Source organism: Eumetopias jubatus, unplaced genomic scaffold (assembly GCF_037043125.1).
Source record: "Eumetopias jubatus isolate StellerSeaLion01/CBP00866 unplaced genomic scaffold, mEumJub1_p1.0 scaffold_17, whole genome shotgun sequence".
NCBI classification, from domain to species: Eukaryota; Metazoa; Chordata; class Mammalia; order Carnivora; family Otariidae; genus Eumetopias; species Eumetopias jubatus.
Window position 1 is genome coordinate 16,830,443 of NW_028274823.1, and position 17,251 is coordinate 16,847,693.

At 41.7% G+C, this 17,251-nt stretch overlaps 1 protein-coding gene across 6 annotated transcripts in view; it reads left to right on the top strand.

Annotated features, from left to right (window-relative positions):
* The window catches only part of ABLIM1 (actin binding LIM protein 1), a 127,252-nt gene that overhangs the window by 54,803 nt on the left and 55,198 nt on the right, over positions 1-17,251 (top strand). For all 6 annotated transcript variants that reach the window (XM_088019906.1, XM_088019905.1, XM_088019908.1 and 3 more), the window contains exon 5: positions 14,713-14,800. In XM_088019906.1, coding sequence (XP_087876032.1) covers positions 14,713-14,800 — 88 coding nt within the window. The remainder of the gene's footprint in view (positions 1-14,712; positions 14,801-17,251) is intronic.

Genomic DNA, 17,251 nt, shown 5'->3' on the forward strand with positions numbered 1-17,251 from the left:
AGGATGTAAAACCTTTGACCCTGACTGCAGGGTGGTGTCTGAGTTTGGAAAGCAAGTCATATTCAGCCAGAAGCTTGATGCATTTGTCACTGTTCCTTCCCGGGAACTATGTTAATAGTTCTCACCACAGGCAGAACGGCCGCTGACTAGCCCTCCCAGTCAAGGTCACAGTAACATTCCATTGGATTCCAAGAGTCTCTCGCTCTGGGCTTCAACTTCCTGAAGAGACCCCTTGAAAATTCCTTTCAGAGTATACTGTTTGTAAAGACACTGGCCTAGAGTCATCCAGTGTTTTGGAGCCTGGTTCATCCTCTCCCTCCCTGTGTTGTATTACTCTGAGTGAATTTATGTATCATTCACGTTTCTTTTACCTACATGGCAATCCTGTAAGCGAGGCAAGACCGGTATCTAACACCTTTTTGCCGGTCTAGAACACACAGGTCTCTTTGGAAAGTACACAGGATTGGGGGAAGTGAGCAGTTGGGTCCCAGTGTATCCATTCATCCTGAAAGTTCAACCTAACAGATATTTCAGACATCCACCTTCCCCCCCGCCCCCCGACATTGCACATATGGAAACCGGGGCAGCCTAATAACATGTCTAAAACAGGCCAGTTGAGCCCCTCCTAGGGAGTCCCCAGGAACCAAGATCCTTTCCTGGTCAATGATCTCAAATTTTCATCACCTCAAGTGAGTCACTGTTGTATGAGGGATAGCCTTACGAAGTTCCACTGGATCTCACCTGAGTGGTTAGCTCCTGTACTCCGTGGTAATTTCTGGAAGGGAGGGAGGATAGAAGCTTCTTATTTTTAAGCTGTCCAAGCCACCAAAGTGATTTTTAGTCTTTCTGACCCTTGACATGTAACAGGTTGTGGGGGTAGGGGGGAGTGGACTTTATCAGAAACGTAGATTTGAACCCTAGCTCTGTAACTTTGAAGACTTTTCTGAGCCCATAAATAGGCATAAAAGTAATAGGGTACCCCACAAAGCCCTGGGTGGGTTAAATGGGAACACATTTAATAAGTGTTCTGCTATAGAACAAATGCAAAGGGTATTATTACCAAGAAAAGTAATGGATAAGACATGTTTAAGCTCAATGCTGAGAGGAAAATTTAGATCTCTTAGTAGCCACTAAAGTGCTCAGCCTTCCAAACCCAATTCTTGTTTACTCTTTCCAGTGGACCTTGGCCCTAACTAGAAGAAGCCACTTTTGAGGCTTGGTAGCCAAGCCTTCTGCAAAGCAATCCAGCAATGCCAGGCATTGTCTGCTGATTTTGAGTCAGTTTAGGATTTAAATACGAGCATTATTTGCCTTCCATGCACATCTCCCCATCAGTTGAAAGGACAGAGCCAACAGAAGGACAAGGATGAAAGAAGGATTGAAAATTGCTCAGTGGCACTCTGGAGAGCCTGGAATAGTGGAGACCTGAGAGAATTAAGCTACGGTGCATCTACTTAGAGACCATTTTATGTAAAAAAGATCATTGACTTCATAGAGGTTAGAAAAACACTTTGGGAATCCATTTGGCCAAGCGCTGTTAATTTGATCCTTCTTATTTAATTCCTTCAAATGCCTCTAAGATTAAAATTGTAATAAAAGGCAAAACACCCCCTTGGACAACTGTTTGGCAGTGGCTGCTGAGGTTCAACATAAACACTCCCGATGACCTTGTGTATGCTGTCTGCTCCTATGTATATGCGCAGCCAGAACTTGTATATAATTCACCAAAAGACACAGGTGGGAATTTTCACAGCAATACTGTTCAGAGCACCCAACACTTTCAAGCTACCCAAATGTCCATCAAGATTGGAATGAATAAATGTAGCATATTTACATAAAAGAATACTATGCAGTCACAAGATGTAATGAAAACTACACGCAGCCTCATGGATAATTCTTGTACCATTGAGTAAAGGAAGCCAGACATATTTGCTTCCATTTATGTAAACTTCAAAACCAAGTAAAACTCGCCTATGGAGTTGGAGGTCAGCATAGTGAATAGAAGTCATGTGACTGGAGGAGAGCGTGCAGGGAGCTTCTGGATACAGATAATGTTCTCTTTCTTGCTTTGGGTGCCAGTTTTAAGATACGGAGCATTTATGAAAAGTCATTCAAATACAGCCTGTACGTTTTTCTCAGCATGTTATACTTCCATAAAGAAGTTTATGTAAATGAAAGAACAAAGGCAATCCTCTTTCCTACTCCAAAGAAGAGGGAGAAAGAAGTATATTCAAGCCTTCCTACCTACCTTGTAAGGGAGAACAATATGATATAAAATGTAAAATGCATGGCATTTTTGATAGCCAAGAAAAGGAAAGCACCAAACTGGAACAGATTGCAACAACCACAAACAAAGCGCCTGGTCAGGGAATACCAAATTCATCTAACAGCCAAGGAAATTCAACACCAAATCCTCGGGTCAGAAGCTACCCTCTGAACTATGTTGTAATTCCTAATAACTTATCCGAAGAGAATAATGGGATGATGTTATCCGTGCTATTTAATCAGTTCCTAGTTTCAAGGAAGTTTGGTACCTGGGAGACATGACCTTGCTATTGTTGCATCTGAAAACAAAAGGTAGTCTGAAGCTGCTGGGCCTGCTTTATAAGGATTTAGCATGGTCCCATACCAAGAAGATCGCCTATGTCAAGAAAGAACATTTAGGAGAGTTAGCTTTAAAGCTAATAACACCTTGGTGTTATTTAGAGTGGTTTTTTATTTTTTATTTATTTTTTTCAAGGTTTTATTTATTTAAGAGAGCATGAGCCAGGGCGGGGTGGGGGTGGGGGTGGGCGGAGGGAGAGGGGGAAGCAGACTCTGTGCTGAGCAGGGAGCCTGATGTGGGACTCTATCCCAGGACCCCGAGATCACAACCTGAGCCAAAGGCAGACGCTTAACCGACTGAGCCACAAATAACATTTGATTACACCGTTGATAGCTGGGGGCAGAAGGGACAGTGAAAATAAAATTTTTGTTACGGATTTAAGAAATTATCTGGTCTTTCCTTAGCATTAGCAAATTGTAAAACATGAAGGGGCCTTAATTTTGCATGATAAACTTTTATTTGTATTCTTAGAGAAAGAAAAAGTTGAAAGATGATCCTGTAAAGTCGTAAGAGCGAGAGCAGATCTCAGGGGGTGGGGGAGCCCTCCCTTGCATTAACTGAGCTGCCGGGGGCTGGGAAGGCTGTAGGGGGTGGCTCTGCAGTTTGGAGTTGGACAGGCCTGAATTCAGATGACAGTTCTATCCCTAGCTGAGTAACCTTGGACAATTTCTCGATCTTGCTAACGTTTGATTTCCTCATCTGTTAAATGGGTGTAACATTTCCCTCTCAATGTTGCAGGGAGGGTCAGATGGGATATGGTTTATGAGGTGCTTCGCACAGTGTCTAGAAACAAGTACATAATGAAATTTTAGCTAGGGCACTGAAATTCATCCATTGCTTCTCTTTGAGCTGTTGCAATTGTGCAGGGAATGGTGGCTAATTGACTTAGAGGTGTTCTGATAAGGGTTTCTGCTACGAATTTGCCAGACGTTTCTGGAGTACTAGCTGTGTGGAGAGCAAGAGAGATCCTAGAGTTATGGAGGTACAGGTGTGGCTCATAATGTGAAAGAGAGAGAAAAAGCTCACCTACATTGAGTGGTACCAGATGGTTTGCTATCAACTTACCTTTGGTTATTTTTTTTTAAGATTTTATTTATTTATTTGATGGACAGAGGCAGCAGAGAGAGGGAACACAAGCAGGGGGAGTGGGAGAGGGAGAAACAGGCTTCCCGCCGAACGGGGAGCCCGATGCGGGGCTCGATCCCAGGACCCTGGGATCATGACCTGAGCCGAAGGCAGACGCTTAACGACTGAGCCACCCAGGCGCCCCTACCTTTGGTTATTTTTATAATAATCCTATATGGTAGATTTTCTAATGCCAGTTTTTACAGATGAAGAAATGATTCCAGAAAAGTGCCCAAGGCCACAATGTTTGCAAGGCCAGAATGCAAACCTCCGGGTTCTCTTGGTTCCAAAGCCCATCTCGTTCCATTCCATGTTGCACAGTGGGGTAGGGCAGACGGTCCAGCCATAATAACTGGAGGCAAAAGTAAACACGTCTGACAGTGGGAGCACAGAGCTATGGGGGCACCAGGGAGCAGAGGTTAGTTTCAAATGTAGAGATTCACCTTGAATAGTTTCAGATTCATGTTTTGCCTTCAATGTAGTTATTCGCTCCGACTTAAAATTTGGCAAAATATCCAAGATGGATATTAATAAAATGTCTCTTCTCAATCATCTTAACCATCTTTTTCCATCACATGGGAATCATTTTTCGAGTTGCCTAGGATTTCTGAAATGAAAAGCAATGTAGGTGTTGTGGTATTGATCCAAGAGAATCAAATTTGTATCCTAAGATCTGGGATGCTTTCTAGTTCTGACACTTAGCCCTATTACCTTGGTCTCGGCACAGCAAGTCATTTGGTCTCTGAGCGCCTGGGTGGCGCTCAGTTGGTTAAGCAACTGCCTTCGGCTCAGGTGGAGTCCTGGGATCCAGTCCTGCTTCGGGCTTCCTGCTCAGCAGGGAGTCTGACTTCTCCCTCCGACCCTCTCCCCTCTCATGCTCTCTCTCCCTTTCATTCTTTCTCAAATAAATAAATAAAATCTTTAAAAAAAATAAAACACTAAAAATATTTTTAAAAAATGATGTCACCTATTTCAAAGGGTCGGAAAAGAATCCAATTAAATATTGTGTGTGAAAGCGTACCATCAAAGAACCAGCCTGGAAGAGTCCCAGTACTACACTAAGGTGAATGTGGCTGTCCAGATTTTCAGTGCAACTTCTCATGTGGTCCTGGGCAAGTTACTTAATCTCCCGGTAGTCTGGTTTCTCTTCTTGTACAAAAGAAAATTGTACTTCCTCTGAAGACAGAGAAATAATTATTAGATTAGCAAACTATTTTGTTTAAATCCTTTCATAAATGGTCAAATCTGCAGATAATTGCTAACAATACAATATTATATGTGTATATCTAGCTTTCTATATATAAAGGCACATTTTATTCTGGAAAAAGAATCCATATTTTTCAACAACTTTCCAAAAGAATCTGGACACCCCCCCCCCCAAAGGAATGAGTGTATGTATGCCCTGATGTGTCACTGTGGATAGTGAATAGAAGAGTTCCTCCTGTCTTCCCAGTCAGGTCTCCTGCCCCCGATCTCACTCTTCTTTTTTTTTTCTTCCCTTTCCCTTTCCCTTCCCCTTTCCCTTTCTCTCTCTTTGTGTGGACGTCTGTTACCATGTCTTTTAGCTCGAAACCTAGGAGTAGTAGTGCTGGGTCACATGGTATATTTATGTTTAACTTTTTGAGAAACTGCCAGAGGTTTCCAAACTAGCTATACCGTTTTACATTCTCACCAGCAATGGATGAGTGTATTACTTTCTCCACATCCTCCTCAACACTTGGCATGGTCTGTCTTTTTAATTATAGCCTCTGTAGCTAGTATGTAATGGTATTTCATTGTGGTTTTCATTTTATTTCCCTTATGACTTAAGGGTGTTTAAAATATTTTCATGTTTTTTTTCAGCACGTGTATATCTTCTTTTGTGAAGTGTTTACCTAAATCTTTTGCCCATTTTTTTTCAACTGAGTTGCTTGGCCTCTTGTTTTGAATTTTGATTGGTTTTTATATGTTCTGGATACTAGACCTTTTTTAGACATATGATTTGCAGAAATTTCTTCCAACCTGTGGCTCATCTTTCTATTTTCTTAATGGTATCTTTTGAAGAGAAAAAGATTTTAATTTTGATGACATCCAATTTATCAATCTTTTTTCTTTTACGAATTACGTTTTTGTAGAATATCTAAGAAATATTAAACCAAAATCACAAAGACTTTCTTTGATGTTCTTGTCTAGAAGTTTTATAGTTTTAGCTTTTATTAGGTCCATGATCCATTTTAAGTTCATTTTACATGAATTTAACACACCTCATGGTGTGAGGTAGGGGTTTGATTGAATATGTATAGCTAACTGTCCCATCATCATTTGATGGAAAGACTGTCTCCTCCCTATCAAATGCCCTTGCACTTTACTTAAAATCAATTAACCGTGAATGTGGGGGGTTATTTTGGACTTCTCTCTTCTATTCCATTGACCTATATGTCTATCCCAAAGCCAGTCCATGCTGTCTTGATAACTTCTAGCTTTATAGAAACTTTTGAAATCAGATAGTGTAAGTCCTCTGACTTTATTCTATTCTTTTAAAAAGTTTTTTGACTTTCCTAGGTCCTTTGTGTTGCCATGTACATTTTAGGATCAGCTTTTCAATCCCTACAAATAATCCAGCTGGAATTTTGGTAGAGATTGCACTGAATCTATAGATCAATTTAAAGAGACTGGTTAGGTCCTGTAGGAATGCACACATTTACAGATAACATTTATCTAGCACTATTAAATTGTAAAGACTGCTTTAAAATTTTTGCACTTAATTCCTTGGAAGGAGATGAGAAAGCAATAACCAACTGCAAAAATGTAATATGCATTTACACTGGGCTGTTGCCACTTTTTCCATTCTTTACCTCTCATTAAAAGAAGGCAGTTGAGGGGCACCTGGGTGCCTCAGTCGGTTAAGCAGCCTACTCTCGATTTTGACTCAGGTCATGATCTCAGGGTCCTGGGATCAAGTGCTGCATCAGGCTCCATGCTCAATGGGGAGTCTGCTTGAGGATTCTCTCTCTCCCTCTCCCTCTCCCTCTGCACCTCCCCCAACACTCTCTCTCTCTCCCTGCCTCTCTCTCTCTCTCATGAATGAATATTTTTATAAAATAGAAGGGAGTTGATGCTCTTTTATATCTTGAGCAGCTGGTCAAAGGGAACCAGATCATTGGAAGGCAGTGGTATATTTCTCTCTGCTCTGTTTTGTAAATCTTCACTGGGGAGGATGAGCTGCCACCACCCCCACCCCCCCACCCCCGACACAGCACACATGTTTGGAGCAGAGGTTGCAGCTGGGGTTGGGTGGTTAAGGCTGTCTGGCTGAAGGATGTTCTCATCTGTGCAGGTTGGCTTTGTACAGACTTGCGTAGAGCCCTCTGGGCTTCATGAACGCTGCCTGGGCAAACGGATTTACTCACCTTTGCCCAGGATACAGGCTTTGGGCCAAGGCACACCCTCATTATCCTGCCTGTTCAGGATCCTGCATTAGAGGGAAAAAACAAAACAAAACAAAAACAAAACCGTCCTGGAACAGGTGAGTGTTCAACTTGAGATCAAGTCAGTCCAGTCCCATTGGAAACCTTTCCCGCTTCAAGGAAAAAACAGCAAACATAAAGAAGGCTGAGTCAGCCCCCACACTGCCTTTTTGCAGGAGTAAAACAGGGAACTTAACGTGATTCTGCCTCTCCCTTCCCACCCATGCACCTGCCGTGTAAGCAACAGATCCTTGTTACTCTCTTTGGCCTTCTTGTCTACTATCAGATTTAGGGTGAGACCACCCAGACTGGTGTTTCCCTAGTTCATGATGATTTGTGTACTCATTTCAGTGCTTATAAAACAAAGAAAGAAGCTGATTTCTAGGCCCCACCTTAAGGCCAGTGAACCCATTTTTGAAAGAATCTTGTGTGTTGCTTATGCACAGTAACGTTAGAAAAGTCCTGATCTAGGCCAACACAATTACCTCCAAGTGTTTGCATGCTCTTCATCTAAAGTCACCATCAACCAGAGCTGCGTTTACAAGAGTCTTGGGGACAGGAAAGCAATTTGTTTATTCCTTTGGGTATTCTAAGCAAATCATCTCTGAATCAAGTTAGAAATTAAAAAAAAAAAACTGCAACCTAGACCTTGAGAGTTTAACTTCCCCATATGGAAATGACTACATCCAGTTATCTTTCAGGGTTACACCCTTGGTTTTTCTCAAGGGCCTATATGAGATAACTACTTCAACGTTGCCAACCATCAGCAAAGTTAGTATGGAAGGTAACTTTCCATTTCAGAGCCAAGGCCCCTCTATGAGAATTGTTTGGGTGCTTTTAGAGGGTAGGTCTGGCTCTACTTTTTGCAAGCACTGGGGGCTCTGAGTAAATTGTCCACTTTGAGTGTTAGTTTCTTTGCTTGCAGTCTAAGACTGTAAAATAGCACCTACATCACAGGAATGTTGTGAGGCCAGGCACTTACGGTCTTTGATAAAATGCCTGGCACAGAGCCTGACCCTATGGAAGTTCAGCCTACAATGACTGTTATTAATTTAGAATAGGAAACCTTGCCTCTCTGGTGACAATTGTATATGGCCATTGTTTCACACAGTGAGACTTTTAATGGCCTATTTTCCCTTTTGTCCTCATCTGCACTGAGAAACTCGGATCACAACAAGTTGGCCTGAGTCTAGAGTCCTGATATTTTCTTTTCCTCTAAGGTTTTTGTCCAGTTGTTTATAGATCATGACCTTCTCTGATAAGAATCTGCAAGTCTTTTTTTTTTTTTTGGAAGTAGGTAGGACATTAGTTATAAATGGCTAAAGGTTGACCTCAAGGGCCACCTTCCACATCTCCTGGGCTCGTGTTAGGAGTAGGGCAAGAGAAAGAGGGTGAAGAAAAATAAAAAGCACAATTGGTCGTCCAAGGCTAAGCAGATTATCAGGCAAGCAGATTATCTGACCAAGGATGGGTTCTGTAATTGCAGTTCTCTTTTGCTACTCCCAGTGGGCTGTTAGAGTCGGTACAGGGCTTAGGGCATCCAGAAATCCTCCTCAGTGTAAGGCACTGCTATCAAGAATTTCCTTTCTCTACCCAAATTGCTTTTCAGTTACCACTTCTGTGTGAGCTTGTAGAGGTATGGGATTTCACACAGATTCATAGAATTTTACAGCTGAATGGGACTTGAAATTGTCTAGTCCAGCCCTTCACTTTTTACAGATGAGGGGCCTGGGGGCTTGGAGAGGTTAAGTAGTGACATCTTTGAGGTCTCATGGGTAATACATTAAGGAATGGCACCCAGTCTCTTGATTGCAAATATGGTAGTCCTTTCCCAGGGTACCCCCTCCTCCACAAGGAGTTCAGAATTACCTGCTCTGCTAGAGAGTGGGTTTAAAAAAAAATGGTGCATTAAACTAAATCCTGCCTTATAATAAATGATATTACTCCAGATGGTATTCTAGTCTGTATGCTAAAGTCCCTACTTCAATTTAGAGATTAACCAAATAGTAATAATTACCACAGAAGTCTGACATAATCAGCACTATTAAAGGCAAGCCATTTTTTGCACTTTGAATGTGTAGGCAGGTGCTTTATAAAACTCAGCTAAATGAGCAAATTGTTTACTTTCCATAGAGTGTAATGCCAGCCAGAATGTAGACTTTTAACATGTGCATTTTGAATATGTGAAAAAGAAGAAAATAAGTTGTAATTTTTTTACTTAGCAGGGTAGAAAGATGGGTGGAGAACAGTGATTGATTGTGGAGCTCTGGGGAGTCCCAGCAGGGCATCTGGCCCCACAGGCGCAGGAACAGCTAGAGTGGCAGGGTGTGGGCTTGGGGCCAGGTACCTAGTCACTGTCACCTATGAAATCAACTGTCACAACAAAGCCCACACTGTGCTTTAAAAGTTTGTAATCAGTAAACTCCTCTCCACAATGAATTGTATGTTTATTGTCTAGTCTTCCATTTTGCTCATGATCTGAAATACTTTTCCTTGTTCTATAAATGACTCCAGTGTAAATGATTTTGATCAACTATGTCCATGTTGGGGGTTGGTTTGCATATGAACCCATGTCTGTGTTCAGCTCTGATCCCTTTTCCTGGCCCTGTGCATAGGGCTTGACTGTGAACTGTCATGGGTACCAGCGTAAGAAGAAATGAAAGAGAGGAGGTGGCTCTCACATGCAAAGCAGAGGTTCCCTTGTCCTTGAGCCCCTGACCATGTGTGGTCCCCCAGGCCCGCACTGCTACAAAAACAGACTTTTGAATGGCTGCGAAATGGACTTCAATTCTGGTTCCCTGAATTACTTGACATGTTCAGCATTCTGAGATGAGCCAGTGCGTGGGTCAGGACCGATGTCCCTGGCGTCATGCTGGTATTGTTTCTTAGCAATGTTTTTGCTAATGGTTTATACACCACAGCCCTACCACCTGGGGCCTTGGCGTATCTTCCATCCGCCTTGTATGAGAGTTCGTGTAACAGTTACTCTCCTGCGCCTGTCCTTGGGAAAGAATGGGCACCGAGGGGGCCTTTTACCAGCGTCCCAACTGGTGCTAACAAGACTTCTCTTTGTGAATGGCCCTGGGACCACCTCTGTTCAGAGGATGACTGTTAATTGTTGTTGTTGTTTCTATTATTATTACTATATGTAGTAGTGTGCTGCACCATTTTCAAAATATCATATGACTGGGGCGCCTGGGTGGCTCAGATGGTTAAGCGTCTGCCTTCGGCTCAGGTCATGATCCCAGGGTCCTGGGATCGAGTCCCACATCGGGCTCCCTGCTTAGCGGGGAGCCTGCTTCTCCCTCTGCCCCCCCCCCGTCTCTTATGAATAAAGAAGTAAAATCTTTGAAAATAAAATATCATATGATCACTCACCGTAATCACATCCTGTGAGGTAGTTGCAGCAGCGGAGTGCTGTATGTTTAGAGAGCCTGCTGCCAACAAGACCACATCATGCTGAAACTGGATTTGAATCCAGTCAGACTCACCCCAGTGTCTCCACACTGTCAGCTAGTACTTTATGGGACTACATTATAGGCGTTGTTTTTCTGCATGATTTTTTCTCTTGGCAGCATTAGTTTAAACTCTTTTTATTGTTATGTTAATCACCATACATTACATCATTAGTTTTTGATGTAGTGTTCCATGATTCATTGTTTGTGCATAACACCCAGTGCTCCACGTAGAACGTGCCCTCTTTAATACCCATCACCAGGCTAACCCATCCCCCCTCCCCCCTCCCCTCTAGACCCTCAGTTTGTTTTTCAGAGTCCATCGTCTCTCATGGTTCGTCTCCCCCTCCGATTTACCCCCCTTCGTTCTTCCCCTCCTGCTATCTTCTTCTTCTTTTTTTTTCTTAACATATATTGCATTATTTGTTTCAGAAGTACAGATCTGTGATTCGACAGTCTTACACAATTCACAGCGCTCACCATAGCACATACCCTCCCCAATGTCTATCACCCAGCCACCCCATCCCTCCCACCCCACCCCCACTCCAGCAACCCTCAGTTTGTTTCCTGAGATTAAGAATTCCTCATATCAGTGAGGTCATATGATACATGTCTTTCTCTGATTGACTTATTTCACTCAGCATAACACCCTCCAGTTCCATCCACGTCGTTGCAAATGGCAAGATCTCATTCCTTTTGATGGCTGCATAATATTCCATTGTGTGTGTGTGTGTGTGTGTGTGTGTGTGTGTGTGTGTGTGTGTATACCACTTCTTCTTTATCCATTCATCTGTTGATGGACATCTTGGCTCTTTTAAACTCTTTCCATGTAAGTTTATTTCATTCCTTTAATGGCTACATATGATTCAATATTTTATTCAACTACTTTCTTATTTAGGTTATTTAGGTTGCTTTCTGTTGTTTTGTTCTTTGCTGTTATAAATAATGTTGAAGATCCTTAATACATACACTCTCAAGCACAGGTTTGAGAGTTTCTGTAAGATAGCTTTCTAGCAGTGGTATCATGCATCAGAGTATGTGCATATTAAATTTGAATAAATATTGCCAAAGCTGCCTTCCAAAAAGAATTTTGCTCACCAAGAGTGTGTGAGAATGCCTTTTTCCTCACATTAGTCTTCTCTTTATCTTTGCCAGTCTGGTGAAGAAAAATATTTTTTTTTCTAAATTGGGTTTCCCTGATTCCTGGTGGAGTTGAGCTAATTCTTTATTTTTGGGGTCTTCTACATGTCCTCTGGAAATTGCTTTTTGCACATGTTCCCACTTATTTTTTATTAGAGATACTCTATATATTCTGGATAATCTTTTGTATGACATGCATGGCAAGTATTTTTTCTCTGCTACTCTTCCTTTAACTTTTTTACGTCTAGACATTTTTATGTGTGTGCACAGTCATTATTTGTCTTTATTGTTTCTAGATTTTGCCTTGTTTAGGAAAGCATTCCTACCCCCAAGTATACTAAATTATCTCCTATGTATTCATCTAATATTTCTACATTTTTGTTTCTATATTTAGCTCTGTAACTCTCTAGAATTCTTTTTTTGTAGGTTAAGAATTAAGAATCTAGTTTTACCTCTCTCTAAGTGGAGAATCCATTGTTCTCACCATTAGTGGAATAATCCATTGTGCAACTCATTGGAAATGCTGCCTTTATCATAGACTAAATTATCTTGTGTATAGCTGTGCAACTGGCTTTTCTGAGTTATCTGTTTCACCGATTTCTTTTCTATTCCTGGATCTGTATTGAACAACTTTAATTATTTGAGCCTTAGAATAACTTTTTTCTTCCAAAGATTTTATTTATTTATTTGACAGAGAGACACAAATGAGAGAGGGAACACAAGCAGGGGGAGTGGGAGAGGGAGAAGCAGGCTTCCCGCCGAGCGGGGAGCCTGATGCGGGGCTCGATCCGAGGACCTGGGATCATGACCTGAGCCGAAGGCAGATACAAGGACTGAGCCATCCAGGCACCCCTTAGAATAACTTTTTATGTCAGGAATGGAAAATCCCCCTTCATTGATGCTCTTTAAAAAAAAAAAAAAAAGTTTTATTTTGTGCATTTTTTTCTTCCATATGAACTTACAGAATCAGGTTGTCAAGATCTGTAGATGAAACCCCTATGAGTATTGTGACTGAGAATGCATTGCATTAATAGGTTCATTTTAGATAAATTGACATCTTTAAATATTTAGTTTCCTCATCCAGAAATATGTCTGTTAGCCTTTTATGTCCATCGGTTAAATTCTATAGTTTTCTTTATGGAGATCTTGCATTGAAGGGTTTGTTTGTTGCTATTAGAAATGGAGTCCTGTTTTCCCATTACACTGACTGAATTTGTATTGCTAGTCAATAAGAAAGCTATGGGGTTTTCTGTGTTTACTTTTTATCTAGCTATTTGAACTCTTTCATTAGTGACCTGCATTTTTATTTCTTCTTGCCTTATCACATTGGCTAGGACTAAAACAATGTAGAAAAACCTTGGTGAAAGTGTAAGTCATTGTCTTGGTGCTATGTTTGTTGAGAATGTGCCTAATATTGCACCACTAAGTATGACAGATACACTGTATCAGTTTGAAGATCTGTCTTCCTACTCCCAGTTTACTGAGAAGTGTGCTTTTCACTGTAGACTACACAAACTTCCTGTCAAGGTGCCTTAATTCTTTCACTTACATTTTCCTTGAGAACCCAGAGATTGTCCTACCTGGCTGGGAACTCTCAGCATTAGCATTCCAGCTGAACTACAGTGGTTTAGAACTTATTGTGACTTTTCTCTTTCTCCTTTCACTCACATTTGACCCTGGATGGCCTAAGGGAAGGAGCTACTTTGTGTGACATTTCCTATGCTTCCTTCATCCCCTGGAAAAAAATAATTAAATAATAGTGTGTGAACCAAAACAAGAGCACCACTTCTAGAATTTTCTGATTGGCACCATTGAACAGATTTCATTCCTGGCTTCTATTTTGAAATAAATCTTTTTCCACTTGATTGTCTTGAGTAACCAACCACCATCTCATACTCTGGTTGCTAAGTGGCTTTTGTAGTTTCTACTGGAGGGTGTGAGAAAGGAATCACTACCTGACCTCTGATTTCCTGTTGAGATTTCACACAAGCACAGGGGGCAGCTACTTCTAACTTGGCTCTCAGCACTGCCTTGCATGTGGTTCATGCAAAAGAACTATTTCACACTTGGTTAATAAAATGATTTCATTGCAGAGTATATTTGATAATTTTTAGGTGGTGAAGATTTTTTGCTAAGCTCTAAACAAGATTTCATTTTGTCAGGCATACATTTGGAGCATGACTCTAATGTGACTTGGCACCTGTCTAGAGAATTGTCCCTGTGTCCAGTGACATTTTGCTTAGGGGAAGTCAACACCTGCTGTGATGGCATCTGTCATATTTAGGAATGTGAACTGCTCATGAATAATGCAAGGCCACCTCAGTAAAATGCCTTCTTCAGGAAACAATATAAGACTTTGGCAAAAAAGACTGTTATAAGCAACATAGAAGAGAATTTGGGGTCCTCCTAAGGTGAAAGCTGTGGATTATGTCCTTTACTATGGCTTTTCCCGTCTTGATGTAAGCTAGATAGATTTTATTATTTTTAGACAGTTTAGCTAAGAAAATAAGAACCTGCTAAATATGAGAATCCTTTCTTTTAATACTTTAGTACAAACCAGTATGTGTCTCCACATCAATTTGGATGTTAATGTTTTGGGGGTGGGGTTTTTTGGAGATGGAGTGGACTCATCTCAGGCACATGGCATGTAACTAGCAACCATCCAAGAGCGACCAGGCCAAGAGAAAGGTGGATGCCAGAAACCCTGAGAAGCAAGGCTGCCCTATCATCCAGGCATCAGTAGCTAGTCTTTGAGCCCCTTCCAGTTCTAATGGGGACAGCTTCTGCTTCCAGGGCTGTTGGTATAAGAGGTTAGGTCAATTGGACAATTATTTTTCCTGCCTCAGCTGTTTCTCTTTGCCTCCGAATCCCCATGTCCAGAAAAGAGGCTGGGAGCTGTGACAAGGTGTAAACTAAATACTCCCTACCTCTTCTCTTGCAGGCAGGTGACAAACATTACCACCCCAGCTGTGCACGATGCAGCAGATGCAATCAGATGTTCACAGAAGGAGAGGAAATGTATCTTCAAGGTAAGATGGAGTGAATTCAGTAAGTTCTTTCTGCCTGGGGAAAGAAAACCTTGCTTTGTTTGTTTGTTTTCAGAGAAGGAGGCACTTCATTAGCTACAAGGCTTCCCAGATCCAAAATGAATGTGGCCGGAAGTTACCTCATCAGTTAGTATTAATCAGCCAAGCAGTTGACATGCCGGCAGTGAGCCCCTGAGTGTGTTTAACAAAGGAATGTGTTGCTTCTGGAATGAACGAATAGGATTTGATGTTTGGTCCTATGGAGGTGAGGCAAGAGTGAAAATTAGCAACACCTCCTCCCAACCTTCCCCAGGAGGTCTGGGAAACAAGACAAAAGAGAAAAAGCATTTCTAGATGCTACTTTGTCTTTGCTCCTTTCACTATCCTGCAGGAAGGATTTTTTGATGCCTCCAACCTGCTCTTATGCAGGCTTTCAGGAAGAAATCTCATAGTTGGTGAATTGCATCATAGATGTATTTCATCTCATTAAGATGATGTAGCTCTCATATTGAAAGAAAGAGAGGCAGCGAGAGAGTGAGAACATACCCAGAGTCGCTGAAAGAGAAATGGAGAAGTTTCTGGTGGCAAAGAAGTATTCATTACCAGAGGGCCATCAGATTTTTGGGGGTGGGGGGGAGGGGCAGAGGGAGAGAATCTTAAGCAGGCTCCATGCCCAACTGGGGGCTCAATCTCACAATGCTGAGGTCATGACCTAAGCCAAAATCGAGAGCTGGATGCTTAACCAACTGAGCCACTCAGGTGCCCCCAGATTTTTTTCTAATGGAAAATCATTTTGAGAAATTTTCTCAGTGTGTAACCATGACTAGTTTTTATCTCCCCTAAAATGCTGAAATTTCTCAGCAAGAAGCTTAGGGGAGGAGTCTCTTCCAAACAGCACCATCTGCACAAACGTTTTACTATTTTTAGCTGGAGAAAGTGTCATTAAATCGACAAGGCTTATCAGTAAAATTAGAGAGAACCACGGGAGCTGGTACTCATTCAGTTTGGTAATTACCAGGTCTCATCTGCCTTTGCATTCATTTCTTTGTCTCTCTGCACTTAACACTACGTGTATTTTAATGAATGGTTTGCTTTGCTTTCTGTTTTGTTTTTATACAACGAAGAAAAGTCTATGGAAGTGATTCTTGAATATTAAAGCCTTATCTACTCTTCTCTGAAAAATGCTAGCTATATGAGAAAATGACAACCCAAATATCCCTTAGTTTTCATGATCACTCTGGAAAATTCTGATGAAAAAAGTCGCTGAATTTCTTTTTTTTTTTTAACATTTTACTTATTTATTCATGAAAGAGAGAGAGAGGCAGAGGGAGAAGCAGGCTCCCCGCCTAGCAGGGAGCCTGATGTGGGACTGGATCCCAAGACCCTGGGATCACGACCCGAGCTGAAGGCAGATGCCCAACCATCTGAGCCACCCAGGCGCCCAGTCGCTGAATTTTAAAGGGCCCAATAAAGGCAAATGACAGGCCCCCAAACCCATGGTCTCATGTGGACTTTACATGACACATTTCTCCGAGGGCAGGCTGTGAATCTCCGTAGCCATAGGCAGGTGTCACTTTGCATTTTCAGCCTGGAGCCAATTTATTCTCTATTTGGTCTCCAGGCTTTGTTTTAGATTTTAGTGTGTCTATCATAGCACTCAAAACCAGACACAAGAGCGCACGTCAACACCGTGTCTGCTAGGAACTGAGACTCAAAGGCTCTGGGTGCTGCTCTGCACGTTCACATGGTTCTGGAACCTGAATAGAGAGTGATTTCAAGCTGTGCGCAAATAACAGCACAGTCATACTACAAATAAACAACTATCAGTTAAAACGGGCTATCCTCAATTCCAGGGATTGTTGTAAATGTCTTCTGGAGTTGGGCCTTTGCGCTCTTTTCCTGCCCTCTCGACACTTCCTTGAAGAATGAGTAGTTCATCTTCCTCAGCATCTGATACTCTCCCCGAGTCGCAGTCCCGTGTGTCTGACCTCTGGAGAACAGTGTGCACTGTGTGCAAACCCAGTGATCTGGCCAAGGGCTCCCACTCGAGCTTTCACAGCGAATGCTGCTCGTGGGCCCACCCCTGACCCTTGGCTCTCCACATTAAGAGGATTTCCTGTGCTTTGTAGCCAGCCTCAGAGTAAATGCTAACGCTGAAAAGACTATGTGTCTGTCTGGTTTGTTTGTTTCATTTTCCTTTTTTTTTTTTTCTTTTTTCTTTTTTTTTTTTGGCTCTGGGTTAAGCAAGATAGGAATGATTGTTAAATAGGGATTAAAGTATTATTCTGATATAAAAGGTATTATCCTTGTCATGAATATTATTTTAGCTCAGTAGTATAAAATAATTCAAGAGTTACTTTAATTTGGTGACTTTTTAAGTACACACAGATGGTTGCTTGAAGAGATAAAGATTTAACAATGATGTGTGGGAAGTCTGATATTCATACCGAGACT